The 16,904-nt window shown below is 35.2% G+C and overlaps 1 protein-coding gene across 3 annotated transcripts in view; it reads right to left on the bottom strand.

Annotated features, from left to right (window-relative positions):
* Positions 1–2,417: 2,417 nt before the first annotated feature.
* The window catches only part of LOC114177804 (DNA-directed RNA polymerase 3, chloroplastic), a 30,055-nt gene continuing 15,568 nt past the window's right edge, over positions 2,418–16,904 (bottom strand). The window contains exons 10-19 of one of the 3 annotated variants that reach the window (XM_028063348.1): positions 15,279–15,329; positions 14,097–14,167; positions 13,672–13,756; positions 13,438–13,590; positions 12,292–12,366; positions 12,069–12,158; positions 11,091–11,138; positions 10,927–11,014; positions 3,231–3,334; positions 2,418–3,040 (exon numbers count right to left, since the gene is read on the bottom strand). In XM_028063348.1, coding sequence (XP_027919149.1) covers positions 2,930–3,040; positions 3,231–3,334; positions 10,927–11,014; positions 11,091–11,138; positions 12,069–12,158; positions 12,292–12,366; positions 13,438–13,590; positions 13,672–13,756; positions 14,097–14,167; positions 15,279–15,329 — 876 coding nt within the window. In that variant the 3' untranslated portion in view covers positions 2,418–2,929. Of the gene's footprint in view, positions 3,041–3,230; positions 3,335–8,623; positions 9,075–10,899; positions 11,015–11,090; positions 11,139–12,068; positions 12,159–12,291; positions 12,367–13,437; positions 13,591–13,671; positions 13,757–14,096; positions 14,168–15,278; positions 15,330–16,904 lie in introns of those variants that run through there. The other 2 variants (XM_028063347.1, XM_028063349.1) reach the window with 2 other exon arrangements.

Here is a 16,904-nt window from a genome sequence, read left to right as displayed (position 1 = left end):
TGTTTTGCCACCTTGTATCTGATGTGTATGCATACGTAGAAACAACAAAAGACAGACAAAGATATGATCATACAAATATCTGCGTCATCACATCCTATCAAATATTTTTGTTGGAATAAAAATATACCTCAATGTACACGATTCTAAATATTATATATATACATATAATTACATTATAATAATCTGGAAACAAGTCCTCTTTGATTCAAAATAGAACATGTCGTGTCACAATATCATGTGGTTAATCTCCATCCAAACTTATCTTCTCCGTACACGTGGCTCTTTCTTTTGCTTACAAGAAATGAGAAATGTTAAATTTCTGATTATTTTAGAATCCAGAGAATTAAAATTGGGACATGATATTCACTTATTTCCTATCCTTCAAAATTGAAGACAGTGATGTGTGACCTTAAAAGGTGGTGTCGTGAAGATTGAGAAGGACCACCACAGCAGAACACAGCATAGGAATACATCAACAAGTGCACATTCATAGATTTTGCTGCAGCCCACATGTTCTGTCTCTCCTTCAAAATGATAAGTATGGTGACACAACACAAACTCATATTAGATATTCTCAATTAGTTATAATTATAAGTTGTTAAAATCAACAATATGTTTAATAAATTGTTTATTAACTTAGGATCCTTGTACTAAGTAGTGTGCAGAGTAATGATACAGTTTGGTGTGTTGTGTTGTCTTCAAAGTGTATTGGTGATTGCAAGTGGGTGATTCTGATTTGTGGTCTATGTAGCACTATAGCTGGTTTTTGTTTCTTTTCCTATTCACTAAATAATGCCAAAACTGCTGTCATTTCATTTTTCTCACCCTTTTTTTTTCTTCTCTCTCTACAACAATATAAAAAATATTGGAATTAATGTTTGAGCTTATGATAAGTCACCTAAGAGTGAAAATAACTCGTCAAGATGATGATTCAGAAATTTATATATGGAACTAATTTATTTATTATTTAAATCTTAATTGTGTAAAAGTAAAGAATTATTATGTATAATACATAAACTAATATACCAATTTATACATGATTTCCATGTGGCTTTTAAAAATATTAAAGTTCGTATTTTATTTTCTAGAACTTTGTTGTTTGTTGGTGTTAACTCAAAATGTTATTAAAAGCATCAGTTTTCAGCTTAAATATGTTATTTTTTTTTCTTTCATAACCAGAATATATTTCTGAGTATTCAACGCAGGTGTATCTAGAAACTAAATTTATAATTATTTGTTAACTGATGAAAAATCGCGTACTAATTAAAATAAAATAAGCTTATATGCAATGAAAGAGAAAATGAAAATTTACACATTATTGTTGGAAGGAGTAGTAAGAGTATATCACCTTTATATAAGAAAAAAATAGCAATGATGAGGGAAGAAAGTTTATCTATTTAGGGTGGTCCACTGCAAATTAGTGCAACTGTTTTGATAGTACAAAAGAGTAGTTGGAAGGATGAAGACGAGTTAAGAAAAAAATAGTACTGCTGAAGTTCAGCCTTCAATGTGATCTCAGTCTTTGTGCATATATCAGATCAGTGTTAAGAAATCTATGAATTGCTTGCCCCAAGAACCAATGTTTCGTACGTTATCTAACATATTAGTTGGTTCAAGAAGCCGGAGTGTGAAACCTGTGTTAAGTTGACTATGTTGGCATAGTTTGTTGCTTTTTATATGTTAGTTTGGTAATAAATTGAGCTATCATGGTACATAACAAGTGGACTGTTTTTTCTTGTACCCTGGGATTTGGTTTTTCATGCAGCCTCATATTTAGAGAAAAGTTAAATCTCTGCTATAAATTTTGGAATAGTTAAATTTAAAACAATTTCTTTTTGTTCCAATTTTTATTCTGAAAAAGATAATCTGGAAACCATGATAGATTTAGTAACATCTATAATTTTATTGCAACAGTCAGCAGAGGATAGAGGGATTTAGGTTTTTCGTGAATTTCGAGCCCGATTATCAACATAATGAGCACCTTTAAATAATGAGAAAATCATCCAAGAAAAATGAAATTGCAAATTCTCAAAAGCTCCAGACATCTATCAGTCTCCTTACTGTAAGCTCTATGAGCCAATAGTATGAACTGCCAACAATATGATCAAGTCTTTGATATGTAAAGGACAATGAAAAGTCAAGAAATAAAGCAACTACAAGATAATAAATAACACAAAATATTTAAAAGGAATAAAAAATTTACCCGGTTTAGCAAAATCTGACAACCAATGTTTATGGCCTTCAGGTTTAACTCAAACATGGGTCACAGTTTAAAAGCAAGAAGGTTACTTGAAGACATTAGAAAGGAAGATAAGATGATATGGCCACAATTCTCTTTGCAGGCCTTAGAAATGAAACTATATCAGATTTATAGCATCAAGCGGATAGACATAACAAGGATGAACTCTGCTATCTACTTCAATCTTGATAAAATTTTAATATATAATTGAAGTTAATGAAATGAATAACTCTATGTACATGTTACAAAAATGATTTATTCTATGCCTAACGATCTATCTTTCAATCTTTGATGTAATACAGATATTCATACATTATAGCACAGGTAAACAGATAGAAAATGGTTTACATTATCAAAATCAGCTAAGGTCTTCAGCTCCTCCGCATTGTGCTTAAGCTTTCCTGCAAACCCAGTTTGAGTGGAGGAAATCGCCAATAATAGATATGTAAAAAATGATGAAAGCTTCGTTCTTCTTAAACCAGCCAAATAAGTATTGTTTTGAGCATTCTAGCAACACGAGACTTCTTTCCAGGCCTTTCCCAAAAACAACTTGGGGTCTTTCTTTGAAGTACAACTTCCGACCGGATGAAGTGTTGTCTCAGAAGCAGAAGATTCTGAACTATTTTGCCTCAAAAGTGAAGGCAACAACACTTCCAGGGAATCTTGTAATAGCTTCCTTTGAAGGAACTTTCAGTTGAAGAAGTATGGAGACTCGAGAACCTTCCCCAAGTCAAAATCACCTCTCTCTGGCACAGGAGGGAAAGCTAATCTCGGGTGTGATGTCTCAAAGCCTTCCAACAACTGTTAACAGATCAAATAATGAGGTTTTCTTTCTCCCTCTATTGGTTTAAAAGCAAAAGGATTTGCATTAAGTAGAATGATGCTATTATCGTGATGTTTAATATTTGATGATGAGAAAGTAAGAAATAACTCTTTTCCATGTGTTCCAATTACATAAGCCAATGTTTCTCATAATACAGCAAAACCTTACATTTTCAAGTATTGGCATGTTATAAAGCTCCACAAACTTTTCTCTAAGAATGTGACTCATTTTCTCCACGTCACATGCATGTGTCCAAAACGAGTCATGAACCCCTGCACACACATTTATTTCACAAAACTTAAGCACCAAAACATAAAGTATTTTTCTTTAATAAATTTACTTTTCCACCAAATTTTCTCCAGAATGGAGTATATAAAGTGAAAGTTGGACGTAAATATATTTACTGAACCAGATAACTAGATTACGGATTTAACTACAGTGGTTACTAACACAAATGTGCCTTGAGAATTAGCATCATAACATCACTTGAATTTGGACATCATAACATCACTTGAATTTGGACGTGATAAAAAATTGGCGAGTTAATTCTCAGCTGTATACCATATATATGTATGTATGTGTGTGAAAAAGGGAAGAATACATTACAAGTTATGACATTCAACCTTAGGCTAGGTACATACACCCAAAAAAGCAGCTTTATAAAAAGTTAAGACAAGGGGTGATAATGTCAGCAATAAGAGTGGGCAAAAAATTCAATTTTTATGATCCAACCTATTTTTTCTATGATCCAATCCATTCTATTAAAATTCCAATCAATTTAAAATCCATTTTATTAGATCTGGATATCAATTTAATCTATATTTTATATATTTTATGGATTGAATATCCATTCTCGAAATCTAGATTTTCAAAATGGATAATCCAAAATATCCAATCCAAAATTTGACTTTATATTTTTTGTTAGGTTAGGCTAAAGGTTAAGACGGACTAGCCTAAATTTTGTCGTATTTGATTGAGTTGGCGTGACACTGTACAAAATTTGGCCGAATTCTATCAAGTCGGTCCCGATCGAGATTTGACCCAGTTGGTCCTGGACAAAATTTGGAAGTATTCGGCCAAATCTATCAAATTCTTTGGTGTCAGCCCTATGAACACAAATTTGGATCCACATCCATTATTTGGATCCAAAATGGATTTGGATTAGATTTTCAATAGAGTTGACACCATAAAATTTGACAGATTTTTTGTCGAGGCCAACGAGGTCAAATTTCAGCATGGGATGAACTTGGATGACTTTCGATCGGGGACGACGTGACCAAATTTAGGCTAAGGTTGACTCAACAAAATTTCAGTCAAGATCGACTTGACTGGATTCGACTGAATTTCGGCCAGGGCTGATTTTGCCTAATACGACCAAATTTTGGCCAGAGCCGACTTGGCCAAATATGGCCACATTTGGGTCAAGTCCTAATCAGTCAAATTTCGGTCAGGGTTGACTCCACTAAATTCGTCAGCCGAGACCGACTTCACTGAACATGACCAATTTTCAATCACAGCTGACTAAGTTTAATATAGTAAAATTTCGTTCGGGATTTAGTCGACCGAATACGGCTAAATTTGGACAAGTGCCGACTTGACCAAATTTTGGTCATGACCAACTCGACTGAATTTGGTCAAATTTAGGTTAGGATCGACTTGCCTAAATATGACCAAATTTCGGCCATGATCGACTCTGCCGAATACGACCAAATTCAGGCCAGGACCAACTCGATCAAATTTTGGTCGAGGCCAACACAACCAAATTTTGACTGAAGCCAACTCGACTAAATTCGGCCGAATTTTGGTCCAACTTAGTTGAATACGGCCAAATTTCGATCGTGATCGACTCATTTGAATACGGCCAAATTTCACCCTAGGCCGTCTCAGCCAAATTTGGGCCAGGGCCGACTCGGACAAATCTCAATCGGAGCCAACTCGATTGAATTTGACCAAATTTTGACTGGAGCCAACTAGGTTGAATACAGCCAAATTTTGGTCGCAGTTGTCTCGGTCGAATACGGTCAAATTTTGTCTAGGTCGACTTAGGCCAATGCAGTCAAATTTGGGTCGGGGTGAACTCAACCGAATACTTCCAAATTTTGTCCAGGATCAGCTGGGCCAAATTTCGACCGAGACTGACTTGACAAAATTCGGCCAAATTTTGTATAAGGTCACGCCAACTCAATCACATACGACTAAATTTGGACTACTCGGTCTCAACTTTTAGCCTAACCTAACTAAAAATATAAACTGAAAATTTGGATTGGATTATCCATTTTGAAAATCTAGAGTTAGAGAATGGATATCCAATTCATAAAATATATAAAATATATATCAGATTGATATCCATATCCAATAAAATGGATTGAATTTTTACTAAAATAAATATTAAATGGATTAGATCATAGAAAAAATAGATTAGATTATAAAAAATGTATTTTTTGCCCACCCTTGATTAGAATTTTTTGACACATCTCTTCGCATATTGAATGTCAGAACAGAAAACCAATAAAAAAATATTGTCTGCCAACATCTAAACAATTTTCTAAAATCATTCATGTAATGATAGCAGACATATGCAAAAACTTCAAATTATTTGTTGTTGCATAGGGTTAGCTTTCCTATTTCCGGTGAAATAATGTCATTTCTCTTGTTTTGATCAATAAGAAACTTGAAGAAGAATAAACAGTAAAGAAGAACCTTAGCTATACTGCAACCAGTAAATCAAAGTACCATTATTTTATGAAAGAATCAAGTATTTCAGTGCAATAATGTGAGACGTGAGACGTGCTACGTAAGACGTGAGACGTGCTACGTGGAATGCGGAAGTTGAGACGTGGGACGTGCGACATGAGACGTGAGACGTAGGATGTGGAACGTGAGACGTAGGATGTAGGACGTGGAACGTGAAACGTAGGACGTGAGACGTAGAACGTTGGACGTAGGACGTGAGACATGAAACGTGAGACGTGGAACATGGAACGTGAGACGTGAGATGTCAGACGTGAGACATGGGACGTGAAACGTGAAACGTGAAACGTAAGACGTGGGAATGAGACGTGAAACATGACACGTGGGACATGAGACGTGAGACAACGTGGAACGTGAGACAACATGGGACGTGAGACGTGAGACGTGGGACGTAAGACGATGTGAAATGTGAGACATGACACATGGGACGTGGGACTTGGGATGTAAGATGTGAGATGTGAGACGTGAGACGACATGAGACCTGAGATGTGAGACATGAGACGACGTGGGACGTGGGATGTGGGACGTGGGACGTGGGACGTAGGACGTTGGACGTGGGACGTGGGACGTGAGACGTGAGAGACGTGAGAGACGTGAGAGATGTGAAAGACGTGAGAGACGTGAGAGATGTGGGAGACGTGGGACGTGAGAGACGTGCGACGTAAGACGTGCGACGTGAGACGTGAGACGTGAGACGTGAGACGTGAGACGTGCGACGTGCGACGTGCGACGTGCGACGTGAGACGTGAGATGTGAGACGTGCGACGTGAGACGTGAGACGTGAGACGTGAGACGTGCGACGTGCGACGTGAGACGTGAGATGTCCGTAAACACTAAACCTTGACATTTATATTTATAAACTTTAAAGCTTACAATTTAATAGAAAATTTTAGAAGTTTAATAAAAGAATTGTTAGTGTATCCATAAATTTGTCCTAACAAATTTAAATTATACTCTTGTAAAAAAATGTATTAATAAAAAGAGATTAAATACATATAGAATTGAAAGAATAAAAATACGAGGATAAAAGTAATAATTAATGTGTATTTAACACATAAAAATAAAAATTATGAGGATAACAATAATAATTTATATTTATTGAACTCTTAAATGAGCGGAAGGATGCAAAGAATGATCCTGAAAAGTTAAACTAAGGATGGGAAAAAAATATAATTTTCATGATCAAATCCATGTTTGCTATGATCCAATCCATTTAATATTCATTTTGTTAAAAATCCAATTCATTTTATTGGATTTGGATATCAATCTGATCAACATTTTATATATTTTATGGATTGTATATCCATACTCTAAATCTAGATTTTCAAAATGGATAATCCAAAATATCCAATCCAAATTTTCAGTTTATATTTTTGGTCAGGTTAGGCTAAAGATTGAGACGGACTAGTCCAAATTTAGTCGTATTTGATTGAGTTGGCGTGACCCTATACAAAATTTGGCTGAATTAGGCCAAATTCTCTCAAGTCGATCCCGATCGAAATTTGGCCCAGCTGGCCCTGGACAAAATTTGGAAGTATTCGGTTGAGTTCACCCCAACCCAAATTTGACTACATTGGACTGAGTCGACCTAGACAAAATTTGATCGTATTTGAACAAGACAACCGCGACCAAAATTTGGTTGTATTTAGCCTAGTCTGCTCTAGTCAAAATTCGGTCGAATTCAATCGAGTTGGCCCCGATTGAGATTTGGCCGAGTCGGCCCTGGCCCAAATTTGGTCGGATTCGACTGAGACGGCCTACAATGAAATTTGGCTGTATTCAAATAAATCGGCCACGATCGAAATTTGGCCGTATTCAACTGAGTCGGCCATGATCGAAATTCGACCAAATTCAGTCGAGTCGGCTCCGGTCAAAATTCGGTCGTGTTGGCCTCGACCAAAATTTGACCGAGTTGGTCCTGACTTGAATTTGGTCATATTCGACAGAGTCGATCGCGACCGAAATTTGGTCATATTTAGGCGAGTCGGTCCTGACCTAAATTTGGCCAAATTCAGTCGAGTTGGTCATATGACCAAAATTTGGTTGAGTGGACACTAGCCCAAATTTAGCCGTATTCGGTCGAATAAGTCCTGAACGAAATTTTACTATATTCAACTTAGTCGGCTGTGATAAAAAATTGATCATGTTCAATCAAGTTGGTCTCGGTCGACGAATTTAGTGGAGTCAACCCTGACCGAAATTTGACTGATCAGGCCGTTGCCCAAATGTGGCCATATTTGGCCAAGTCGACTCTGGCCAAAATTTGGTCGTATTAGGCAAAATCGGTCCTGGCCGAAATTCAGTCGAATCCAGTCAAGTCGATCTCAACTGAAATTATGTTAAGTCAACCTTGGCCCAAATTTGGTCACGTCATCCCCGACCGAAATTCGTTCGAAAGTCATCCAAGTTCATCCCATGCTGAAATTTGGCCTCATTGGCCCCGACAAAAAATCTGCCAAATTCTATGGTGTCAGCCCTATGGACACAAGTTTTAAAAAAATTAATTTGAATTTATTTTATGAAAAATGGATTTTGGATTTCGAACTTGATCCAAATATTTAGATCTGGATTTAAAGTTGATCTAAATATTTGGATCAGGATTTTTAAAAAATTCAATCTACTTTTTTCTTAAAAAATGGATTTGGATCGAAAATCTAATCCAATTATTTGAATCCAAAATGAATGTGGATTTGATCATTAAAAATCCAATCCATGATCACCCCTAGTCAGCAAGCTAATAGTTATAGTTGATAAATCCATTATAGAGTTCTTTCGACAATAGCTTCTCCTTAATAAAGTGACAATCAATCTCAAATATAACGTCCGCATGCTGATCATTAGAGTTGATAAATCCATTACAGAGTTCTTTGGACAATAGCTTCTCCCTAATAAAATAAAATGATAATCAATCTTAATGTATACCATCTCTTCATGAAACAAAAGATTGGAAACAATATAGAGGGCTGTTTGATTATCACAATACAACTTCATTTGCTCAACTTCACAAAATTTTTACTCTTAAAGGAGTTGTTTAATCCACACAAATTCACAAGTGGCCAAAGCCATAGATCTATATTCAACTTTTGCATTGGGTTAGGCAAAAGCATTATGCTTCTTGATCTTCCGGGAGACAATATTTCCTCCAATGAATACATCATATGATGTGGTAGATCTCGTGAAAATGTGAGCTGACACAATGCATCACAATACCATATAATTTGAGTATTTCCTTTGTCCTCACAATAATCCTCTTCCTAGTACCTTTTTGAAATATTAAAATGCAAAAATTAAAATATTCCAATGATTAATGTGAGAATCTTGCATGAATTGGCTAACAAATCCAATTGATTGCATGAAGAAATATCAAATCTTGTAATGGTATGATAAACGGTTTTTCCTACCAGCCTCTTATATCTTTCTAGATCTGAAAAAGTTTCACCTTGATTCACCATTAACTTGTGATTTGGATCCATATATCAATAGGCTTGCAATTTGCTAACCCTATCCCCTCAAGAATGTCAAAAGAATATATATATATATATATATATATATATATATATATATATATATATATTGTCAAATAACAATACCTTTCCACTGATTGAACCAATTCAATACCCAAAAAGTATTTTAAATAACCAAGATCTTTGGTCCGGAAGTGGTCGAATATGTACTTCTTTAGTTGAGAGATCTTTGTGGCCTCATTTCCTAAACTAATTATATCATCAACATAAACCATTAGATAAACACACATTCTAAGAGAAGTATTCCAATAAAAAACTGGATGATCTATCTCACTTTGTTTCAATCCAAAAGCTTGCATAAAATGACCTAATTTACCAAACCAAGCTTGGGGAGATTGTTTCAGGTTATAAAGAGAGCGGTGTAAGTTACACACTAGAACAAAATCCAAGAGGGTGATCCATGTTAATTTCCTCCTCAAAATCATCATGAAAAATGAACTTTTAATGCTAAGTTAAAGTGGCCAATGGTGATTAGTAACCATAGCAAGGAAAAATCTAATTGTGCTAATCTATGCCACAAGAGAAGAAGTATCACACTAGTCAAATTCATAAATTTGCATATATGCTTTGGCCGTCAACCAAACTTTAAGGCAATCAACTTCACCACTGAGCCAAACTTTAACAACATAAGCCCATCTATCCAAAGAGAAGAGGAACAAGCTCCCATCAATCATGGCTTGTCACTTTCCAGGATGGTCAAGTGTCTGATGAATAGTTTTAGAAAAATATTGACTTATGAAGAAGAAACAAAAGAAGAATAGATGGAGGCAAATAATGATAACTCAAAAATATCAATTGAATAAGAATTACAAGTAGACCAAATACCTATTCTAAGAGCAACAGGTTACTTTGAGGTGGTGTTATGTGAAAGAGTTGATCAAGAAGGATCCATGATATGGGAAACTATTGGAGTATGATTTGAATAATCAGAGACCTTAGGAAGAGTGGGAGAAGTTATTTTTGTCTTGTGTTGGTATGTAAGGAGGTGGAGGAGCCAGATTGGTTAACATTTGGGTTGGAGTTAGAAACTAGAGTCATCGATGGACCACAGCTTGGAATAGGGAGATCAAGTTGAATGTAAGCAAGAACTTCTATGGAGAATGAGAAAAAAGGCATGTCATAATAAAGGTGACATAAGTTTGCATATAGTATCTTTGGATAGTTGGAAAATAACATTTGTATCCTCTCTGAAGGCAAGAATATTCCAAAAAACACATTTAATATCCTTTGCTAAGTTTGCCTAAACCTGAAGACATGAAATAAAGGATAATTTGGAAAAATAGGTGAAGAATTTGATTTTCTGTTTTCAGATGGTCATGATATCCTTGACTAAGGAACCATAACTCCAAAAAAGGAAAACCAAGATAAGTAGTTTTTCCAGTTGTCATGGCAATAGGAGTAGCAGAAATACTAGAAGCCATACACTTCCATCACTTCCTAGGTTTACACTGCCTTGGAACAAGAAAAGATAAGTATTAAACAAATATTGTATATTTTTGCAACTTTAGATGGAAATTTTTAATATGCTTTAGGATTTTGTTAGTGAAAGGAGAACTTAAAACCTGCAAAACATAAACCAGCATCCCTACAGGCAAGAGCAGTCATCATCATGTGTGAACTGTCTAGTGAATGTATGAAGTTCGGGGGAAATGCAGATCTCTGTTTCTTGGCATCTACCTGGAATGTGAATAGTTTTAATTGAAAATATCAGACAGAAAGGAAAGCTGCAAAAAAGAGGACTGTGTACACTTACTGTGTTACCCTCTCGTCTCAAAGCCAAAAATTGAAGAGATGTTTTGATCTGCAGTCAATGACGAGATTCATAACTGTCATGCCTTAAGGTAGTTAAAAAAATCCTTAAACTATTCTTTTTGATTCAAATGTATAATTACTGGTTCTGTCTTGGGTTTTTACAGCATATTACACAGTGCCGGCAAATCTATATAGCTTATGCTAGGTATATTCTGTAAACGGGCTTGGGCCTTACGTTATGTATTTATATTCCTCAGCTGTATATAAGGGGATGATATCACGTGAATATTTACCATTTCTCTCTACAGCCTAAAAGAAGTGCTTCTTAATACTTGTGTTGTGCTCTTAGAAGCAGACAAACACACAGCATTATAATGGCCGAGACATTATGAGGAAATATCAAAAGGTCATACCAAAATAGTTTGAAATGCAGTGGAGTCTTACAGCCACCATGATTAACTTATTACATATTCCGCAGGTAACTGACTGGTCATGGTCTATCTCCATTGCATTGCCTAATAGCCGGACTTTGTTGAGGCATCTCACAATTGATAGACTATTGGGTTAAATAAATGACCAAAAATCTCAAAAGTTACTGAAGTGATGAGTCACCAAAAAGCAAGTAATACATAATATGTAGTTCGTAGAGAGTAACGGTTATGAATCTTAGCATAACAACTGGTCAAGAAATAGTTAAACACCTACAATTACAGCCATATGGTAGCAACATGTTAAAGAAAGATCTACAGTTCCATGACAATCTGTTAATACATCAACCCATTGCATAATGTCACATAAGTTACCACTTTAAGTGGGCTTTTAACAAAATTCATTCTTTTAACCAGTTAGGTGGATATCTTCCATTGTATATTTAGTATGATGCTTTTAACTTGTCACTGTTGAGTAAATTAATGCCTATAACACAAAATAAGGAGGGGAAGGGGGGCACGGCAGGAATCATTTTTATATAAAAGCTTACCAGATGACGCTCAGTTTTACAGTATGGTTGTATAACTGGAAGACCAAGAGGAGTGGTCCAACTAACAGGATGATTTTCAGAAGTAATCACCTATAAAAATTTTAAGGTCCCACCATTCAGGAATAGAAAGAAAGCTTGAAAACATGCAGGCACACACACAACAGTGCCAAAACCAATAGGATTTTAGTATCATTTGAAGTTTAACATGGCTATGAGACCAAACCTTTGCGCAATCACCAAGCCAACCCATAATGACACGTGCCGCTCCAAAAATTTCTCCAAGGGCAGTTAATGTCACCTATAAAATGAGTCAAAATATAACTACACAAATCTGTAACAACTAAGCAAAAAGAACAAAACAGAAAAATTAAAAGATTCACTTAACCAAAAAATACAAAGAGAGATATCTCTAACAACTAATATCTCTAACAAGAGAATAGAGCAGACTTCTTGTATAAGCATGTTTTTGCATGTTGGTTCACATGTATTTCCTCTCATATTACAGTTAGATTTAGTAAAACCAAACTCATCAAGAAATAAACACACAGATAGTACTAAATAAAAAATTCTCTGAAATAATCATTTTGATGATAAAACTATATCTAGGTTTCAAATTGATCAGGTTTAAAAATTAATATTTTGTGTACTATAAGCCATGAAACACGAACATGGCTCTTCAATAGCATGTCTTTGTGTCTGTTACTCTGCTGAAATGTCAAATTTAAAAACAAAAAATTTGCAGCTTCGACACAGCTTTTACATGGTCCAACGCAGCAAGGATATTTTCAGAAGTCAGAAAATTATTGCTTAAGTTTGTGCTACAATATAGAAACAAGGAGCAAATCCTATACAAACAAAAAATGTCAACATTGTATATCTATTAGCAGGAAGATATTTTATTCTCATTATATCTCCGTATACTGTGGAATTCTTGAAGTTGTTAATTTATTTTTAGATGAACGTCAGTTAGAGGATGTCTTTTTCAATAATGATGATCAAGAAGATGAAATGTCTTAAATGAACTAGATCATTTTTTAGATTATAGATGATTGATTAAATTCATTCTTGAATTAGACAACAGTGTGCTTAGGTCGTTATATTCGACCAACTTTTTCTAGATGAATTTGAAAATAAAAATTTAAATCATTCATAACATATGTATATATATGTGTCCATGTCGCCGTGTTCTACATTTAAGAGACTATAAATGTCGCTGTGACTGTCTTTATCACGTCCATGCTTCATAGACTGTAAGTGTTCTAGTAGGGAATAATCTCCCAATGATGCAAGGATATGAAAAACACAATAAATCAGCTACATTGCACTTTCTAATAGCTAACAGAAGTCTGATAACATGGCTGAAACTTACTTTAGCAGCATAGCAAGCTGCAGTAAATAAAAGTTGTTCATCATTAATAAGGCCTTTCTCCTGTAATCTTCTCTTCATTTGCTCTCGTGCCCCAACAAAAGTAACGCCATAAACTGAGGTCATCACTGTCTGCTTGACCAGCTTTCTGTCAATCTGAAAGTTTCCAAAAGTTGGGTGACTGAAAAGAAGAGATTATAGCTAATTGGAGGAACATATATTTTAATCAATATTGACCTGATCAATTAAAACTCTTGCCAACAAAGCATTTGGATAGACAGCTGGGTCTTTGTTACTGTCTCTTCTCATAATATCATGAACCCTGCTCAAATATTCAAGTACAAATTAAATACTGATTATGCACAGTAAGTTGGTAAAATCAATTGTACAGTGCACTTAGTACTTTGTTGGGTGTAGACAAACTGCTACTTGTATGATAAGATAGTAAGTATACTCAAGTAAAGTAGGTCACGAGGTAACAGATTTTAACCAAAAAATCTACATGACTGGTATTGGTATTTCAATGCAGTTGTGAAAAAATGCATTTTGCATTCAGACTTCAGCAAGGTAGTAATGTAATGATTTTGAGCTTCAAATAATATAGGCTGAAACGGAGGTTTGAATGTGAAGTGTGTAAGCTGCTGATAATGGGTTTAACATACCTAACAGCAATCTCTGAGTAAACATCAGCTGGTCTCTCACTAGCCACCAAGTTAACAGCAGCAGCCTCCAGCTGACAAATAATTTTTATTCCGGAAAGTCAGAATAGAAAATATTATAGAAAAATTAATTAGTTTAATTTCCCTTCTTATCAAACGCAATAATTTATTAAAGTGAACACATAAAAACTTAATAACTTAGATAAAGAGATTCATGTGCTCCACTAATTGTGCACTTTGATTGCAACTTTTGCTTGATTTCTCGCTAACACTTTAGTTGCTGTCGAAATATAATTAGTTATTCAGTATTAAAACTACAGTTCCAACTGACTCACGTGTCAGGGAAATAGAGAATCTGTATAAAGCATATCTATCTTTAATTAGATTCAATAAACAAGAAGAAAGACTAGACCTCTATAACACAATAAGCCAGAAGGATGCTCTGACTCATCGAAATTCATGATTAACAATTGGGAGAATGGGAAAGAAACTATCGATTATAAAATATTATTGATAAAACACCAATTATAATAGATTAAATAGACATTGGTGTCCAGAGAGGCATTGGTAGACTGTACCCTACATGGTCTTGGGTACATAGGACATGCTTTCAAATGGTCAAATTTAAGAAAGGTTCAGAGAAGAATTAGAGTGAGTAAATCAAACTACGGCTACAGCTTCTTGCTGAGTTATTTTCCAAAGGTGTGGTCAAACATGTGGAAGCCTCTACTTGAGATCATGATTATACGCTACTAAATAGTCAAGGTCAACCAAGGGTATCCAGGCTCCTAATTTTCCTAGAATAACTTTCCAAATAGTGGGTCGCTGTGGCCTAGGTGGTCTTAATGATTATCAATTATATTGCCACAACATAGTTGTAAATCATAGTCATACTATTGAATATAATACCAAACATAAAGAAGGTAAAAACATTGTAAAGCACCCAAAACAAGAAAGTATACCATTTTCTGTACATTGAACAAGCTATGTTAATTCACCAAAATAACACTAACATTTCAAAATATAGTGACAAAAAGAAACTGATGAAGAAAGCTATAGAATAATGAATCATACTAAAATTGTTTCAAAATCGAAGAAATACAAACTTATGGGCACAAAAAGAAGGGATTATTTCAAGGGTAATGAGTGATTTCAGAATAAAAAACGGGATATAAGTAGACTTACAGAATCTCTTCCCAAAGCAGCATAGTGTTGTAAGCCATTACAGGAACCATCCTAAAATTCATCGAAGTAGTGTTGTTAGCAATTTTCAAAAAAGTTACCAGTAAAAGTGATAGGAGACCAGTGTTTAAGAGAGCGTATGTAAGGGCTATTAGAGGGGACATACAACTTGTTAAAAAGTGGGTTTTAAGCCTAATTCAACCCCCTAAAACCTTATTGTAGTTTATAAATAGAAGATAAGAGGTGTAGTTGGAAGTTAGAATTCATTCAGAAGTTGTAAGAGGTTTCTAGAATACCTTATTGTATGTCTAGGTCACATTGATAAATAGACATTTGATAAAATGTAGGTCCTTTCCTTGTTATTTTCTTCAAAATCTTCCATCCTGCCAATTGAATCCAATCAATTGGTATCCAAGCAGAATGATCCAACAGTGTTTTTTTATGGTTTGCAAGAAAATAGATGCAATAATTGAAGATCTAGAGAGAATTTTGTAAAGTGGAGGAATGGACACAGGTACCACTTAAACAAATGGAAGATTGGTTGATCCAGAAATTTGGTGAAATGATGGGTAATCGATAAGGGAGTTCTAATCTTGGGGTGAATCGAAATGGGAACTTTAAAATGGGAGGAGAAATGTACAGGAAAAATTGAAACCAGGGAAGCAGCAGTTCGTTGAATCACAAAACAGGAGATTTGGCAACTGAGGAACGGTTTAGGAAGGCAGAAGTATCCCTTTTTGAAGGAGATAAAGCACTAGGGAGAATTAAAATGTATTTTTGCTTAATGAACCTTAATGAAGAAGAATAGATGCATGCAGTCTTGGGAACCACGGAGGGGAGATCACTATCTTGGTTACAGTGGTGGGAATCTAGCACAAAGAATCTTAATTGAGGGAGTTTCAGCCCACAATGGTGGAAAACTCGTTCAAAATTTTACTTAAAATTAAAATCTGAGATTTTAGCGAGCTCATCAAAGGTCAACCAGCTGGTCTACTTCTGTGAAATTTTCACAAAAGTCTAAAGAAAGAGATTTGTGTGGAAGTAAGGATCCGTAGGCCATATTCATTAAACAAGATGATGGTCTTTGCACTTTTTGTTGATGAACGGAGACAAAGAGGAGATTATACCAGAAGGCTAACTCAAAAGCTTGAATCTTTGTAGCATGGCAGGGTTCGTAGTCTGATTTCCGATCCAACTTGATAAAAATTACTGCACCCCACATATTCAACAATTCATCAATTAGATGGAATAGGAAACTTATTAGGAATTGTTACCTTGTTTACAAGCTTTATTTATAATCCACACAAAAATGCCAACTGTCATCCTTCTTCTTTACTAGTATAATTGGGTTGGAATAAGGGTTTGGACTAGGCCTTATAATAGCAGTTAATATATCAACAACTAGCTTCTCAATTTCAGATTATTGGAAATGAGGATATCTATAATGCCTGAGATTGGGGATTGTTGCTTCTTCTTTCAACAATATAGCATGGTCATGAATCCTTTTTGGTGGAACAATTGGTTTTTCTTGGAAAAATTCCTCAAACTCTTCCAAAACATCACTGGCATGTGCTAGAATCCCAATCCTTTCTGTTGCGTCTAACTTGTGAATCCTACACTTAACTCCAT

The sequence above is a fragment of the Vigna unguiculata genome, chromosome 3, assembly GCF_004118075.2.
Source record: "Vigna unguiculata cultivar IT97K-499-35 chromosome 3, ASM411807v1, whole genome shotgun sequence".
Lineage (NCBI taxonomy): Eukaryota > Viridiplantae > Streptophyta > Magnoliopsida > Fabales > Fabaceae > Vigna > Vigna unguiculata.
Note: the sequence above shows the minus strand (reverse complement) of the source record. Positions and strands in the feature narration are given on the sequence as shown.